The sequence below is a fragment of the Cylas formicarius genome, unplaced genomic scaffold (genome assembly GCF_029955315.1).
Source record: "Cylas formicarius isolate icCylForm1 unplaced genomic scaffold, icCylForm1.1 PGA_scaffold_6__28_contigs__length_40554024, whole genome shotgun sequence".
NCBI lineage: Eukaryota > Metazoa > Arthropoda > Insecta > Coleoptera > Brentidae > Cylas > Cylas formicarius.
The window spans coordinates 15,971,059-15,985,739 of record NW_026844347.1 but is presented as its reverse complement, the minus strand read 5'-3'; the positions used below and the strand labels follow the sequence as shown (position 1 = coordinate 15,985,739).

Here is a 14,681-nt window from a genome sequence, read left to right as displayed (position 1 = left end):
TGTTTCGCCCGTTATAACTATCAACATAACACTCGATGGATGAAATTTATGGAAAAAATTTACAATTGTAAAAAATATTCACCTCCACCACAACGTTACAAAACAATCCCACTAACATAAAACGTTAAGGTCAATAAAATATCCGGATTGATAAAATATTAAAAGATGAAAAAAAAAACAGCCGATTTGTTACAAATGACACTCCGTATTGTCGAGAAGGAAAACTAAATGTGCGGGAACTTATTAACAGTTCGCAATAACCTAAAAAGGCCACAACCAAAAACCAGTCAATGATACCAACTGTACAGCCCACCATAACATATGTAAAACACCAAACAAGGGAGGGAATTTTAAACAGAATTCTTTCAAATATGCACCCATTGTACACTATTTATATAACTATGTTTACATTATTGAAGTTAACGTTAAGGGTAATTAGAAACAATCCTTTAGGACGGGGAGAAAGAAACAAAGAAAGGAAACTGTTTTTAAACATTAATAGCAACAAATTTAGCAACCCACTACAACCTGACCGTATCAAAAAACTCTGGTAGCTTATGCTTCGCAGTACGACTCTGATTAAGAAGATAGGTGTAGATGCTACTAAGACCCTCAACATCCTTCTTTCTGTTGAGGCTATTACTACAACAGTTAATATAATACATCTCTAAAAACTTACGTTTGAAGAGGTTCTTTTCACTCTTTAATACTACCGCTTCATCGTACATGACACTATGTCCGGTATCATTGACATGAGCACTTAAACTAATAATATTTGGTTTTAACTTACAATCACTTTTATGAAGTGTTAGCCGTTTTTTTAACTTCTGTGAAGTATGACCAATGTAAATTAAACAAGATAAAAAAGTCTAACCTTCGAAAGTTAAAATCAAGAAAAGCTAATAGTAGTGATTTATATACCACTGACAATTCTAATTAGTTCAAGAATGTGTCCAATATTGAGATTCCTGATGATGTTAGGGGTTTTCTTTCGCTTGGTCCTAAATTTAGCCTTCCTGTGTCACCTCAACATATAGATATTTTTAAACTACTCTCTGAGGTAGAAATCATTATCCAGAACTCAGATGAACAAAAACGACACCTCCTGCGAACGAGGGCCACTAATCTCATCACTAATTACATTAATTCTAGTGTTGTTGCTAGTGTCGCCCCACCTACATATGATATAGAGCGTCGTACGAAACGATTTTTAAAAGCTAATCCTAACTTGGTTATCACTAAATCTGATAAGGGTAATGTCACGGTGGCTATGACTAAAGAAGATTACATAGAAAAATCTCTCTTATTATTAAATGATGCTAACACTTACCTACCTGTAATAAGGGACCCTACACATTCAATAGAAACGCAAAGCAATAATATTATCAAGAAAATTAACAACCTTGGCTATATTGATGATACCACGGCTCGTAACTTCAAAACCTACAATGGTGTCTGCCCCAAATATTATGGGTTGCCGAAGATACATAAAGATGGTTACCCTTTACGCCCTATTGTTTCATGTGTAGGTGCGTCGACGCAACCCTTAGCTAAATTTATCAGTCAAATTCTTTATAAGTCTTTTAGTAGCTTCAATAAGTTTAGGGTTAAAGATAGCTATTAATGTTTAAAAACAGTTTCCTTTCTTTGTTTCTTTCTCCCCGTCCTAAAGGATTGTTTCTAATTACCCTTAACGTTAACTTCAATAATGTAAACATAGTTATATAAATAGTGTACAATGGGTGCATATTTGAAAGAATTCTGTTTAAAATTCCCTCCCTTGTTTGGTGTTTTACATGTGTTATGGTTGACTGTACAGTTGGTATCATTGACTGATTTTTGGTTGTGGCTTTTTTAGGTTATTGCGAATTGTTAATAAGTTCCCGCACATTTAGTTTTCCTTCTCGACAATACGGAGTGTCATTTGTAACAAATCGGCTGTTTTTTTTTCATCTTTTAATATTTTATCAATCCGGATATTTTATTGACCTTAACGTTTTATGTTAGTGGGATTGTTTTGTAACGTTGTGGTGGAGGTTAATATTTTTTACAATTGTAAATTTTTTCCATAAATCTCATCCATCGAGTGTTATGTTGATAGTTATAACGGGCGAAACACTTTATTTTATATACCAATGTCATCTCTCTATATGTAGAGGTTGAAAGAGGCGTGTTGTGTAAGTTTTTTAACTATTTTTTGGTTAGATTGTTAACTCTGATGAAGTGTTTTTTTTTGTTCTCTATATGACTTAGTGTCCTGATGAAGCCTGTATCCATGGGCGAAAGCTAGATATTACAATAAATTGCCACTTTGCTTTGAGCTTCAACATCTTTTATTGCTCCCTTTACCGCGATCCATCGAAGTTGGGGTGGTCCCAATAATTAACAGTTTGTTTGTGTGTTACCAGTAGCCCCGTTACTGTCCTTCGCTTTATATATATATATATATATATATATATATATATATATATATATATATATATATATATATATATATATATATATATATATATATATACGCTTCTATGTATGAATACATATAAATCATAGGTAACTTACAGCAAATATCTATATAGAATAATACAAAATAAACATTTTAATAATAACAAATATACTATAATAATTAATGAGAAATATTGAGGCGGTTTGCCTCGTTTATAATCTTTTTAATGTCAGGTTTAATTTCTGTGGTGGCTAATCTTAATACAGCCTCCAAATGTAAATCATTTTATCTCGATCTTGTAGGACTTTTATTGTGATTCATTAAAGAAAATGTCTGTTCACAAATATAAGTTGAACTAAATATTATTAAATATTTTTTGGCAAGATTTTTTAGATTTACGTATTTTTTACTATCCAATTGCTTATAAAAATTACACAAATTATCTTCCTCTTCTCGATATTTATCATGCAATAATTGATCACACTGTAATGCAATTAATTCTAATTGAATATCTGGAGAAGCTTCTTCAATATTTGCAGTAAATGGATTTCTAACAATCGACAATATTTTATCTATTCTGTTAAAACATTCGAATCTGTTTTCAAAATCAAGTCGTAATGCCAGAATATTTTCAGTATACATTTGAGCTTTTTCTTTTAAAATTATTGCGGAAATGGTCTTTAAGGATGGGAAATGATCAAATTTGCTTTCAGCAAGATTTGTGGAAAAAAGTAGAAGTTTCATTTTAAAAGCTTTTAATTTCCACATTAAATCATAAGCAAATATTTTTTTTCCTTGTAAACTTGTGTTGAATTCGTTTAAATATGTGAGGATGTCTAGAGAGAAAGCAAAATCACCAAGCCAATCTGGATCCGTTAATTCAGGAAACTCCTCATTTTCTTTGAGCACTAAAAAAATTCGTATTTCCTCTTGAAGCTCCCACACACGCTTTAATACTTTTCCCAAGCTCAACCAACGGATTTTATTGTAGTATATTACATCGGAATATGTGGTATTAAGTTCTTCAAGGAAATCAATGAATTGCCTATGATTTAATCCTTTGGCTCTTAAGAAATTTACTAATTTTACAACTATTTTGGTAACATGATCGATTTTTAAAACATTTTTACATAGGACATGTTGATGAATAATGCAGTGTATTGGTCTAATTTTATGATCGGGATCGATTTCGAAAATTTTATCTTCAATGCGTTTAATTACTCCAATATTTTTTCCTGTCATGTTTGGTGCTCCGTCTGTTGTAACATTCACCAATTTTTTCCAGTCAATATGGTACTTTAAAAAACACTTTTCAATTTCCTGGAACAGATCTTCGCCTGTTGTATCTTTCATTGGAACAATTTCTAAAACTTCTTCCAAGATTTTGAAATCATCATTTATAGCTCTGATAAAAATTAACAATTGTGCAGTATCTTTTACATCGCAACTTTCGTGAAGAGCTATTGCATAAAAATTGGCTGACTCTATATTATATAATAATTGGTTAGTTATATCCACATTTAAATCTTCTACTCTTCTGGCAATAGTTTACCTAGATAGGCTTATATTTTCGAATTTATTTTTAAGTTCTGGACATAACACGTTACAAACATCCAACATGCATTTCTTTAAAAATTCTCCTTCAGAAAAAGGTTTTCCGCATTCAGCAATACGTTTGGCTATTAAAAAACTTGCTTCCGTCACCGAATCTTGCAAGCGATTTTGTTTTACAAATATATTTTGTTGTTTTTTTCGGTCTTCTTCGTTTAAATGGTTTGCATAATTCTCATGTTTCGTTTCAAAATGTCTTTTTAAATTGTATTCTTTAAAAACTGCCACACTAGAGTTATAAATGAGACGCACAGCTTTCTCTTTAACTACCGTAAAAAAATATTTCCATTTCCAATCATCATTAAAATTTCGACACTCTGTATCAACCTTTCGTTTTTTAGAAGCCATCCTAGGGATGAAAATATTTCTTAATATAAAATTTTTTTTATAAACAGAAATTATGTAACATACCTTATTAATTAATAAATAAATTAAAAAGTTAATATATATAATATAATACAAATAACGCAGAGCCGATGATGTAAACTGCACTGGGTGGTAGCGAGCACTAAAGCCTGAAAACAACCGGCTACTAGAGATATTTTAAGATATTTATAACCCTAGTGGGGGGACGCGCAGGTTCGGTGGACCTTATTTCTAGTAGAAATAAGGCTTACCCCGGGCCGCGCACGCGTCTGCCAGGGTTACACCAAGTGTCTGCCAGGCAAGCACGAACTTCCAAGCGACCAAGTTATTATTAACAAGTTTGCTACTTACGGAAAGCATCGAATGAACTGGCGTACTGTTCAACTTCAAATACATAGATTATAGAGTTTGTAGTGTGTTTACAGATAACAAATAAGCACGAAAATGTTAATTCATATGAAAAACCAGAAATATTTTTAATTTACTTGATTAATACTATGTAAGTGTCAGGCAAACGTAAATATTGAAAAATTACTCGCGGGCCGAATAAATTCATTACGCGGGCCGGATGTGGCCCGCGGGCCGTATGTTGGCCATGTGTGGGTTAGTTGTTTAGGAAAAATATATATTTTTAAGTTTGGATTACCTGTATGATTGAAGGAGAAGCCTATTTACTTGAAAAGATATACTTCCGATGTAACCAGATACTGTAAAATTTAGAAATTCCACAAACTGTAGTGCGAGCATGCTTATAAATAGAGAAACATTTTACAAAGAGTTAAAAAATATTGCTACAAAATAATTTGCCTTCCTTTTTTTCCTTCTTCTGAAACCACTCCTAGCAGAGGTTAGATATCGTCATGCCTAGCCTCATTCTCTTGGCTACTTTTGTGAATAATACACTGGACCTGCAGTGGTACCACTCACTCAAATACCGCAGCCAAAATATCTTTCGTCGACCTACACTTCTTCTACTACTGAGTCTGACAATGGAGTGTGTCTATTCCATATTTTAGGAATTCTGTGACAGTGTTGTCCAAACCAGGTGCCTTACAGTTCTTTAGTTTAATTAAAACCCTCAATTAGGGTCCTTTTAGTGCCAGGTTCACTGTAGAATATATTTCTTCTTAGTATGATTCCTTCTGCTTTACATTCAGAAGTTCGTTGAAGTACTCTTTCCACTATTCAGTCATTGTTCAATCATTGAGTATCACTTGGCCTTGATAATTTTTAAATGCCATGATGGATGTGTGCGTGTGACCCCTCTTTTCCCTAGCAATTGGCCTCCTTTGGAATACTCTGGCGCCTGATCTCCTCTGTAAACTCATTCTCAACTTTAACTGTCTGATTATTCTAATATTTCTATCTCTATTCTTAAACCCTAAAATCTTTATCATATCAAATGTCATTTCGAAGTCAAAATGTTTAAGCCGAGTCAATGCTTGTGGATACTGTTATGGATTATCTAAAAACAACTTTACACATCAGAGCTATTGCAGTCGTTTGCATTTTCTTTCTTCGGAATTGCTATAACTATGGACTTAAAGCCATTTCTTTGGTAGTTGTGGATAGGTATTAAAGAGTTCTAGAAGTGACGCAATAGATTCATCGGCCATAAGCATAAGCGGTTCTACTGGGATATAATCGGGTCCACTGTCCATACTATACCATTTTTGATGTTTTTATATGCATATTCGATTTCTTCCCTTAATAGTACTGGTCCCTCTTCTGCATATGCATTTAAGCCGTTTTATATTCAGTCTATATTCCAAGTGTTCCACCCCCATCCTTTAGTTGCTGTTTTTTTATTATTTTCTCCCGTTATTTCTTTGATGTTTTTGTAGATTCGGTTTTCTAAATGTGGACTACTGTAAAGATTTTTTTAAATAAAATTAAAGAAAAAATGTCCAAGAGTTAGTTTTTTATTCCAGTCAGTCAAGCACACATGCGACAGTGTATTACTAATAGTTTTTCTTTTAAAAAACGAAATGAACAAAAACTAAGCTTCTGAAAAATATTAAAACATTTAAAATTTTAAAAAAGGTCTTATAATACGGACCACTAGTATTTAATATGAACTAAAATGATTTTTACATTCTTACATTCTGTTTCTATAAAAACTAGTGTAGTCATAATAATCAAATACATCAAAACTCAACGGCTACTACAAAACTCGCATATAAAAATTTATACTAATAATTCACCACAAGCATCCTTCGAAAACAAGCCACCACGATAAAAACATGCTGAATTTTCTTGGGCTATAGGATCAGATTTTCATCTGTTACATCAGTGAGTTGTTTTCTCTTCTTAGGTGACTTTATTCCTAAAATTTCTTGTACTCTTTTATTTGTCTTGGGATTTATTTATTTTTTTCCCTTAAATGATAAGTTAATTAAAGTTTGTATGGGGAAGTCGTCAATAGAGCAGCCTTGCTAGCTTTTCTTCCCATGTTGCTTGTTGTTTTATTTAAACGCGGTATTGGACAACTAACATTTTCTGCTGTTATAAAAGCGGGAGCAATTGAAGGACCTGAAAGTAGATTTCGAATGAACGATAAACAGTTTGTCCAAAAGCTGGATTTTATGGTTAGAGTGCTGCGGTACTGAGAGTAAGCGAACATTATTTTTTCGTGCCAAATCAGTTACTTCGATATTACGAGCAGGACTTGTGAACCCGCCTGATATCATAAGCATGAAGTAGCGAAACAAAATCTAAAAAGCGTTTCAACCATCTTCTATCTTGTATATTAAAACCCTTTACAGGGAAAGCTAATACTTTCATTGAACAATTATAAGCCATTACTTTAGATGCAAAGCATATCCTTGTTAGTTTTGACGTAGAGTTCCTCATTAATAGACTCCCTATTCTGGAGTCAGACCTCCTCATCTTAATTGAAAAATGCTTAACTGGAACATAATTTTCAAGTAACGAATTGACACATGTCATCGCAAATAAATTTATGCATAGACAAATTCAGAATTTCAATATGCTTGAAAAATGAATATGATATTTTCAAGATATATTTTTCATTGTAACAAATAATTTTGTTTTTTAATATGTTTCAAATTTTTATTTCTAAATTGCCAATTCTCCTTCTGGGATTGCATCATCTTTTTATTTAGAAAGTGTTGACTCCTTAAAATGGTGATATATAATTTTAGTGGGAGAAACAATATATCTATTTTCAAAATGTACTACTTTTGTTTTAAGGGTGCCGTATTCTAAGTAAGTTTACAAAATAAATGTCTCAAAATTATGATATCGTTGATGCAATAAGTTTAAAATCGTCAATTTGAAAATTCTTTTAAAATATACTTTCCATTATAGTATATAATAGTTCAGTACTGTTTGGTTTGAGTTGATCGCATATGGGGGTACACAACGAAATGTAACGAATGTTCATACGAACTTTCAGTGCAGTTTCCGTTTTTACCGGTGTAAGGTGTAAGGGTTGTAAAACAATCAAATTGGAAACTCCAGAGTCCGTTATAAAAGTTTTGAAAGGTATATATCTAGAACACTATTACTACTACATTTACTACCTATATCTTTTAAGTACATTATACGCAGTAGAGATTTTTTCCAAATACATCTGAATGTAGCTATCTGTTTAACAATGTTCTGGTGAACATCCAAATTTGATGAAATATGCACCGGCTAGTGGCAAGTTCTCGTGCAGGCTGAAAGCCAGGGAGGTGATCAATAATAATGAAAATTATTTATACGTAATAATATATGCGGGTTATTGGATACAGTACCAAAATTTCGAGTGTGGTTTTTGGATCCTTCTTTTTTTACAAAACTAAATACAGACCAAGAAATATCATAAGTGTTGAAGTACTTTTGTTTATGCTATTATTGTATTCTAGGGTAGGGTAGGAAAAAAATATGTGCTATAATTTTGTTTAGGTTAAGTATAGTTTTTAATTTTAGGTAGCAGCAATTAACATGTTCATGCACTTCTTAAGCTGGACAAAAAAAAGTTAAACTTGGTAGAAATTTATTTTTGTCGTAATTATTAATGTAATACCTCTGAAAAAGCCCATTTTTATATATTTCTTAACTACCTTTATTCTATAGGTCGATAAAGATAAGTCGTAAAACTATTTATATTTTTTGCATATATTTTCCTATCTCCCAGAATATCAGTTTCAATTTGTAGAATGGTCTAAACAAAATTATGAAATTATATTAAAAAATATCTCCATTTTTATGGTAAAATTACCATTTCAATATAAAATTGGTATAACTTCTTGGATGGAATGCTTGATTGAAAGAAATATATGAATATTTTTAAGTAAATATCTAATTAATTAAAAACTAGCAAAAATTCATTATAAAATTATGCTCATTTAAATAGAGGAATTATATATGTTTAAAACGAACCGGTATATGCTCAATTCAATTTCCTATATCTAAAATTTTAAAATGAAGGGATGAATATTTAGTTTGAATTACCTACATTTTTGTTTAAAAAATTGGAAGCATTTCACTTTGTTAAAAGAAACTTAAGATATTGAGAATTTGCCATTTTTATTTTAAACATTTGGTAATTCTGTTTACGGAAACCTACACACATGTCTTAATGGATACCTTAATGGATCGCCACATCGCCATCCGGCCCAAAAATAATTGGTTCCCAACTCTCGTGTTTCTTCTTCTTCATGTACCGTCTCCATTTCGCAGGTTGACTATCGTAATCGCTATTCTTACTTTAAAAAGCTACGGCCTTAAATAAATCAGATGACGAGACATTAAAATATTTTCTCAGATTTCTGAGCCAAAATATTCTTCTCCTTCCAACAGATCTTTTTCCTAACATGTTTCTATGGATTGTGGGTTGCAGGATATCATATTGAGGACCTTTTATGATGTGGCGGAGATATTGCAAGTTTTTCGTTTTCATTTCCTGCAGGATTTCTACATCTTTCTCCATTCTTCTCAGAACCTCCACATTGGTCACATGCTCTGCCGACGGTATTCTCAACATCCTTTGGTAGACCCACAGCTAGAAAGCTTCTAGTCTTCGCTCGCAGTATGCGTTGAGAGTCCAAGTTTCTACACCTTATAAAAGGACTGGGGAAATAAAGCATTAGCGCATCCGTGTTCCTACGTTCAGGCTCAGATCGCGGCTACAGAGCAGCTTTTTGATCTTCATAAAGGACGCAGCGGCTTCACCTTCCACATGTGTTCATTGAGCGCTTCGGTTTTGGTAACAATCATATACCTGGTCTTTTTAACATTGAGTGTCGGACCATATTCTCTCATCATAACTTTGATGATGATGTGATTATTCAATTCAATTCATTAACTCTTATTCCACCGGCAACATTTTAGAGGCTTTTGTTGAAGATTTCCTAGAATAAATGTTAAAATCAGGAATATAAATCAATACGTTTATTTGTTGATAAGAAAAATTCACAATCTTAAAATGTTGCTTTATTCTTTTTTTTTATTGACTAACCACTAGCATGTTAAAATTTATAATTTATATATATTATAGCTAACTCTTTTTAAGTTTGATTTTCCTCCTCAATATTCTTCCAACAATTTTAGTGATTGCAAAAGATACGGAAAACAGCGTGAAAATTAAAAGTCAGGCATCCGGGCACCAGCAACACGAAGATGTGGCGCACCCTTGTGCTTAATCACATACTCCACCCAATAAGCTGCCAGTTGACTGATGTTCATCGGACGATCATGAAGAACACTTGACCGATATCTCGATATCTAACAACAAAAAAAAACAAATTTACATACAAAATTTCATTCCAGCATTGCGGACGTGCCTGTTAATATGCAAGAATACTGAATTACTTGGGATTGTCAAGAACGTCATTCAAAGCGTCCTTAAAACTCCCCTCGGTAATTTCTACAGCTTCCTCCCCAACCCAAGGGTTTCCGCATGCGCTGCGTTTAATTTTTGATCTCCCATTGCTGGCAATGCAAGAATAGGCACCCCATGATAAACACTCTCGATGGTGCTTAAAAGTCCACATTTCATGATAAAGAGTTTCAAATTCGGATGAGCTAAAAATCAAGCGAAGGTATGTAAAATGCGTTAACGCATGTGCCAGTTGCAAGTACCCAGAATATCTTGTTGAGGAAACCAGTTTGATACATGAACGTTCTTCGGCTGCTCTGGCAAAGTATCGAGTGGCCACTTCCAAAGGATTTTTTTCTGTCTGGATCCCAAAACTTTTGAAATTGTTTTGAGAGTGGAATCCGGTAGGCATTATCCATAAATTCCTTCAAGTCTTTGGGAAGTTCATTTGGAGGACGGACGTGCCTGTTAAGATGCAAGAATACTGAATTACTTGGGATTGTCAAGAACGTCATTCAAAGCATCCTTAAAACTCCCCTCGGTAATTTCTACAGCTTCCTCCCCAACCCAAAGGTTTCCGCATGCGCTGCGTTTAATTTTTGATCTCCCATTGCTGGCAATGCAAGAATAGGTACCCCATGATAAACACTCTCGATGGTGCTTAAAAGTCAACATTTCCGTGAACTTCATCAAACTCTGGTGAGAGCAGAAACAGAATAGACACCTCTAAACTTGGGTGGAAAATTTTAAGCCATTTAAGACAGAGTTCAAAACTGAGGTTCAAAAGAACTGCATGGTAGATTTGTTAACGACTTACAGAAAGATACAGTAGATCAAAGTAAATCCGTGGAATGTTTAAAGACTGAAACACTTTTTCCAAAAACTGAAGCGTTTATGATTGGTATTCAAGATTAGATTATTAAAACAAGAAACTGTCAAAAGTATATCCTTAAAGAAGAAATACCAACAGATAGGTGCAGAAAGTGCAACAAAAAACAAAAAACCGTAGAACATACATTATCGAGCTGTGAAAACCTGGCGAGAAATAAATATCTAGAACGGCACAACAAAGTTGCTACAATGCTTTACTTAGAAACACTCAAAAATTGAAGTTTGAACTTGAAAACAACTAGCCATACTACTTGTATAAACCATCTCCAGTTATAGAAAATTAGGCTGTTAAGATCTATTGGGATAGAACTATCATGATAGACGTAACAGTAAGACACAACATGCCGGAAATTGACATAACTCTAACAATGAAAAACTGAACAAATATGCTGACCTAAGGAGAGAATTAAAAAAGCTGTGGAATCTAAAAGAAGTCAACATCATTCCGGTTGTTTTGTCATGTATGGGCTTCAATCTAAAGAAACTGAACACTTCTCTCAAACACATTGATATTCTCGAGTCAACCAATCGAACAATGCAAAAGTCTGTAGTCCTGAGATCAATTCTAGAATAGAATACTCCCTAACCATACGAGAATTATGGGCGTTACAACCATCCATCTAGTACCAAATCTGAACTTCGCGAATAGCATAACATTTATTTTTTGAGGATATTGACTTAGAGTATGAACAAAACAATATTCATTGATTTAGCTCCAATTGCGATAGTTTTAAACATTTGGTTCGTTCTTGGGTGTGAATCCATCAGTGAAACAAGTATTTTTTTAAAAATCCCTATCGTTATTTGCTTTTTCCATCATTTCAAAACAAAATGCTACTCTTCTCTGTTCATCGCCTTCCCGGAGCTCTTGGTGCTTTTCGTATTAATAAGAAAAACATTTATGGTTTTTTAATGTGCGCAACACTGTTGTTTGATGTTTGGTTACAGCTTGTCCAAGAATCCTCGTACTAATAAAAACCTCTATTCTTGCTTTCGTCTGCTTTATTATCGACATTTTCAGCTGAATATTTGCAGTTATTTATTTGGACCCGAATTTCATTGTTGTAATCCGAGGTACAGTTTTAGCAGGAAAATAAAGTGAAAATATTTTAGACACTGTTATAACACTGTTCCCTGCATAAAACTACTATGGTTACTTTTTCTTCAATTAAAGAATGCAAACTAAGCTTTAATTAAAGCGCGTTTAATAAAGTACAACAAACACAAATAAAAATATCGTGTTTTCGTCAAAATGAATTTTACGGATGTTTTATTACCTTAACTTTAAAAATTTTCTAATTTTGCCATTGTATTTAATTCAATAACTGAAGTTAGTTATATTACAACTTTGCTATAAAATGTACAGGGGAGCCAATATTTGGGCACCTACAAATTTACATGGGATTTCCTATGTTATAGGATCTAGGATCATCTTGAGTAGAACAACTGATAAGCAACGATGCTTGGTTGCACCGCCAGTCGCGTTGCTCGCTAAATTAATTCCGTGATTATGAGTACGTAGTGTAATATACAGTTTGTTTTCTAATTGAATGCACATAATTAAGGGGGCGCATGCATAGAATTATTTTCATTATTATTTCCTTATTTCAAGATAAAGTACACATTGAACAACTTATCTAGTTTCTATGTTCTACTTTTTTTCAAAAAGATCGTTATTAACTTAATTGACAGACGATTTTGTAAAAAATATTAATAGTAGGTAGTACTTTTTTAAAAATAAGAATCATTTATTATTTATCTTGTTGTGAGAATGCAATTTCACTAGAAATGCAAAAGTAAAGGGAACAGTCTTCTAATTTTTTTCTGAAAGATACTAGTTTGTTTCAGATAGCAATATTATTGTTCAGAAAAAAGTTTTCGATTTATCCAATGCAATGGACCTAATTAACCAAAATATTATTTGATTACGCACGACACTGATTTCCTTTAAAAAAATAGACATTTATATTCAATTATGAACAGATTTGATCTCTTGATTTTTCTTTATGCGTCGTTCGGAAAACCGTACATTGGATTGAAAAAATCAAGTTTCTTTTAAAATGATTGCAGAAGTAGGAATTTTTATTTTAAGAGAAATGGTGTAGTTTAAAAAAATTGTGGTACACTAAATAATGCCTTTTGATACATAGTACACGTATGTCAAATTTCATTAGAATTTCTAAAGCGGTATTAAACATATTGAAAAAATATATTTTATTTTTGAAAACTCTGCTACCCTATATCTCAAAGCAAATCTTCCAACAGTCGGAGTTTGCCCATAATTGCTTTATGGTACGGTATGAAATGTATGGTATACTTACGTTGATACTCTTCCAAAAATCCGTTGAGTACGATTTTTCGATAGTTCGTCGGAGGAGTTTTATCTCTAAAAAGTCCCACGTAGGTGACATCGAACCCATGTTCGGCAAGCCCTTTTGCCAACGCTATCCCTAAAATATCGTGACTCCGTGTCGGCAAAGAGGACCAATAGCCGATGACACTTCACTCCAAACACGAAATGAAACACCAAGAGGAATTTAACTAAACGCATATCTAATTTGCCACTAAAAACTTTCCGAGAATAATTTTGGCGGATAGCTGTCATTATTTAATTATCGCCAATGTTATTATAATGTTAACATGTCACAAGTCCGCACTGCTATTTACTTGGCGAGAGCGTTTATTAAATATTTTCAACTTTTCATTTTCCCACAGTTTTATTAAAAAAAAAAGTGGATTGAAAGTGAGGTTAAAGTGGGAAATTCGATCGCATGATGAAACTTTGCTTACACATAGAGTATTTAATTTTCTGGTAATTCAGTCAATTGCGAGGATTCAATCGTTAAAATTTGTTTTTGGCCAACCGCGCTAATCTTGCTGAGTTATTTACTTATGTTATACAAATGTGTATCTGTTTGAGAACACTGATAAACACGTAACAACAATAAAGGCTAGCTTGGCTTGTTAAATAAATCAAACTAATATTTTACACTCAGATGAAAAAAAAACAATGACGTTTTTTATAGAATTTGAGGAATCACAACTTATTTTTAGGCTAATTATTATATATTTTTAGAAAATTTCAGATAAAATGACCAATTTTGATCTACGTACTGAGTCGTGGTATTTCAGTCCACCACCACCATCAAAAATAAAATATAGGTTTTAGTTTAATTTCTGTCATAAGTCTCTTCGTAAAGGACATCGAAGCATCAGGTTATACAGGGTATTTCATAAAGAATGTGCCATCTCTAAACTAGCTTCCAAAATCTTATTATTACCTCATCATGCCTCATACAAATGCCGCCGGATTTGGAGACATTTAAGATGCTGCTATACCTCATCTCAGTAAGAACGACACTGAGGCAAAAAAGTGAAATACAAAAAGTGTTTGACATAAATATATATTCTATTTATGGTAATTTTTTGGGGAAAAACTGGCTTTTTTAAAAATGTGTCTTTTTATACTGAAAAACTAAAATTGGGTATTATTATTGTTTCTTTTTCTTAGTTATTTTCTGTCCATGGATATCTTGTAAAAGT

The 14,681-nt window shown here is 32.9% G+C and overlaps 1 protein-coding gene across 3 annotated transcripts; it reads right to left on the bottom strand.

Annotated features, from left to right (window-relative positions):
• Positions 1–329: 329 nt before the first annotated feature.
• LOC132703227 (general transcription factor II-I repeat domain-containing protein 2-like) lies at positions 330–14,175 on the bottom strand. Of its 3 annotated transcripts, none has more exons than XM_060672355.1 (4): positions 13,460–14,175; positions 10,511–10,712; positions 9,932–10,453; positions 330–9,780 (listed from the first exon to the last, which is right to left on the bottom strand). In XM_060672355.1, the coding sequence occupies exon 4, from the start codon at positions 3,794–3,796 to the stop codon at positions 2,729–2,731; it is 1,068 nt and encodes a 355-aa protein (XP_060528338.1). In that variant the 5' UTR covers positions 3,797–9,780; positions 9,932–10,453; positions 10,511–10,712; positions 13,460–14,175; the 3' UTR covers positions 330–2,728. The 3 variants fall into 3 exon arrangements, with proteins under 3 accessions (XP_060528338.1, XP_060528337.1, XP_060528336.1); XM_060672354.1 differs by having other exon boundaries at positions 330–6,952; positions 9,017–10,453; positions 13,460–14,171; XM_060672353.1 differs by having other exon boundaries at positions 330–10,453.
• Between the last annotated feature and the right edge of the window lie 506 nt (positions 14,176–14,681).

What these genes read in the sequence shown, in the direction of transcription:
- LOC132703227 (XM_060672353.1), bottom strand. Translation starts at nt 3,796, where the DNA reads ATGAAAGATACAACAGGCGAAGATCTGTTCCAGGAAATTGAAAAGTGT.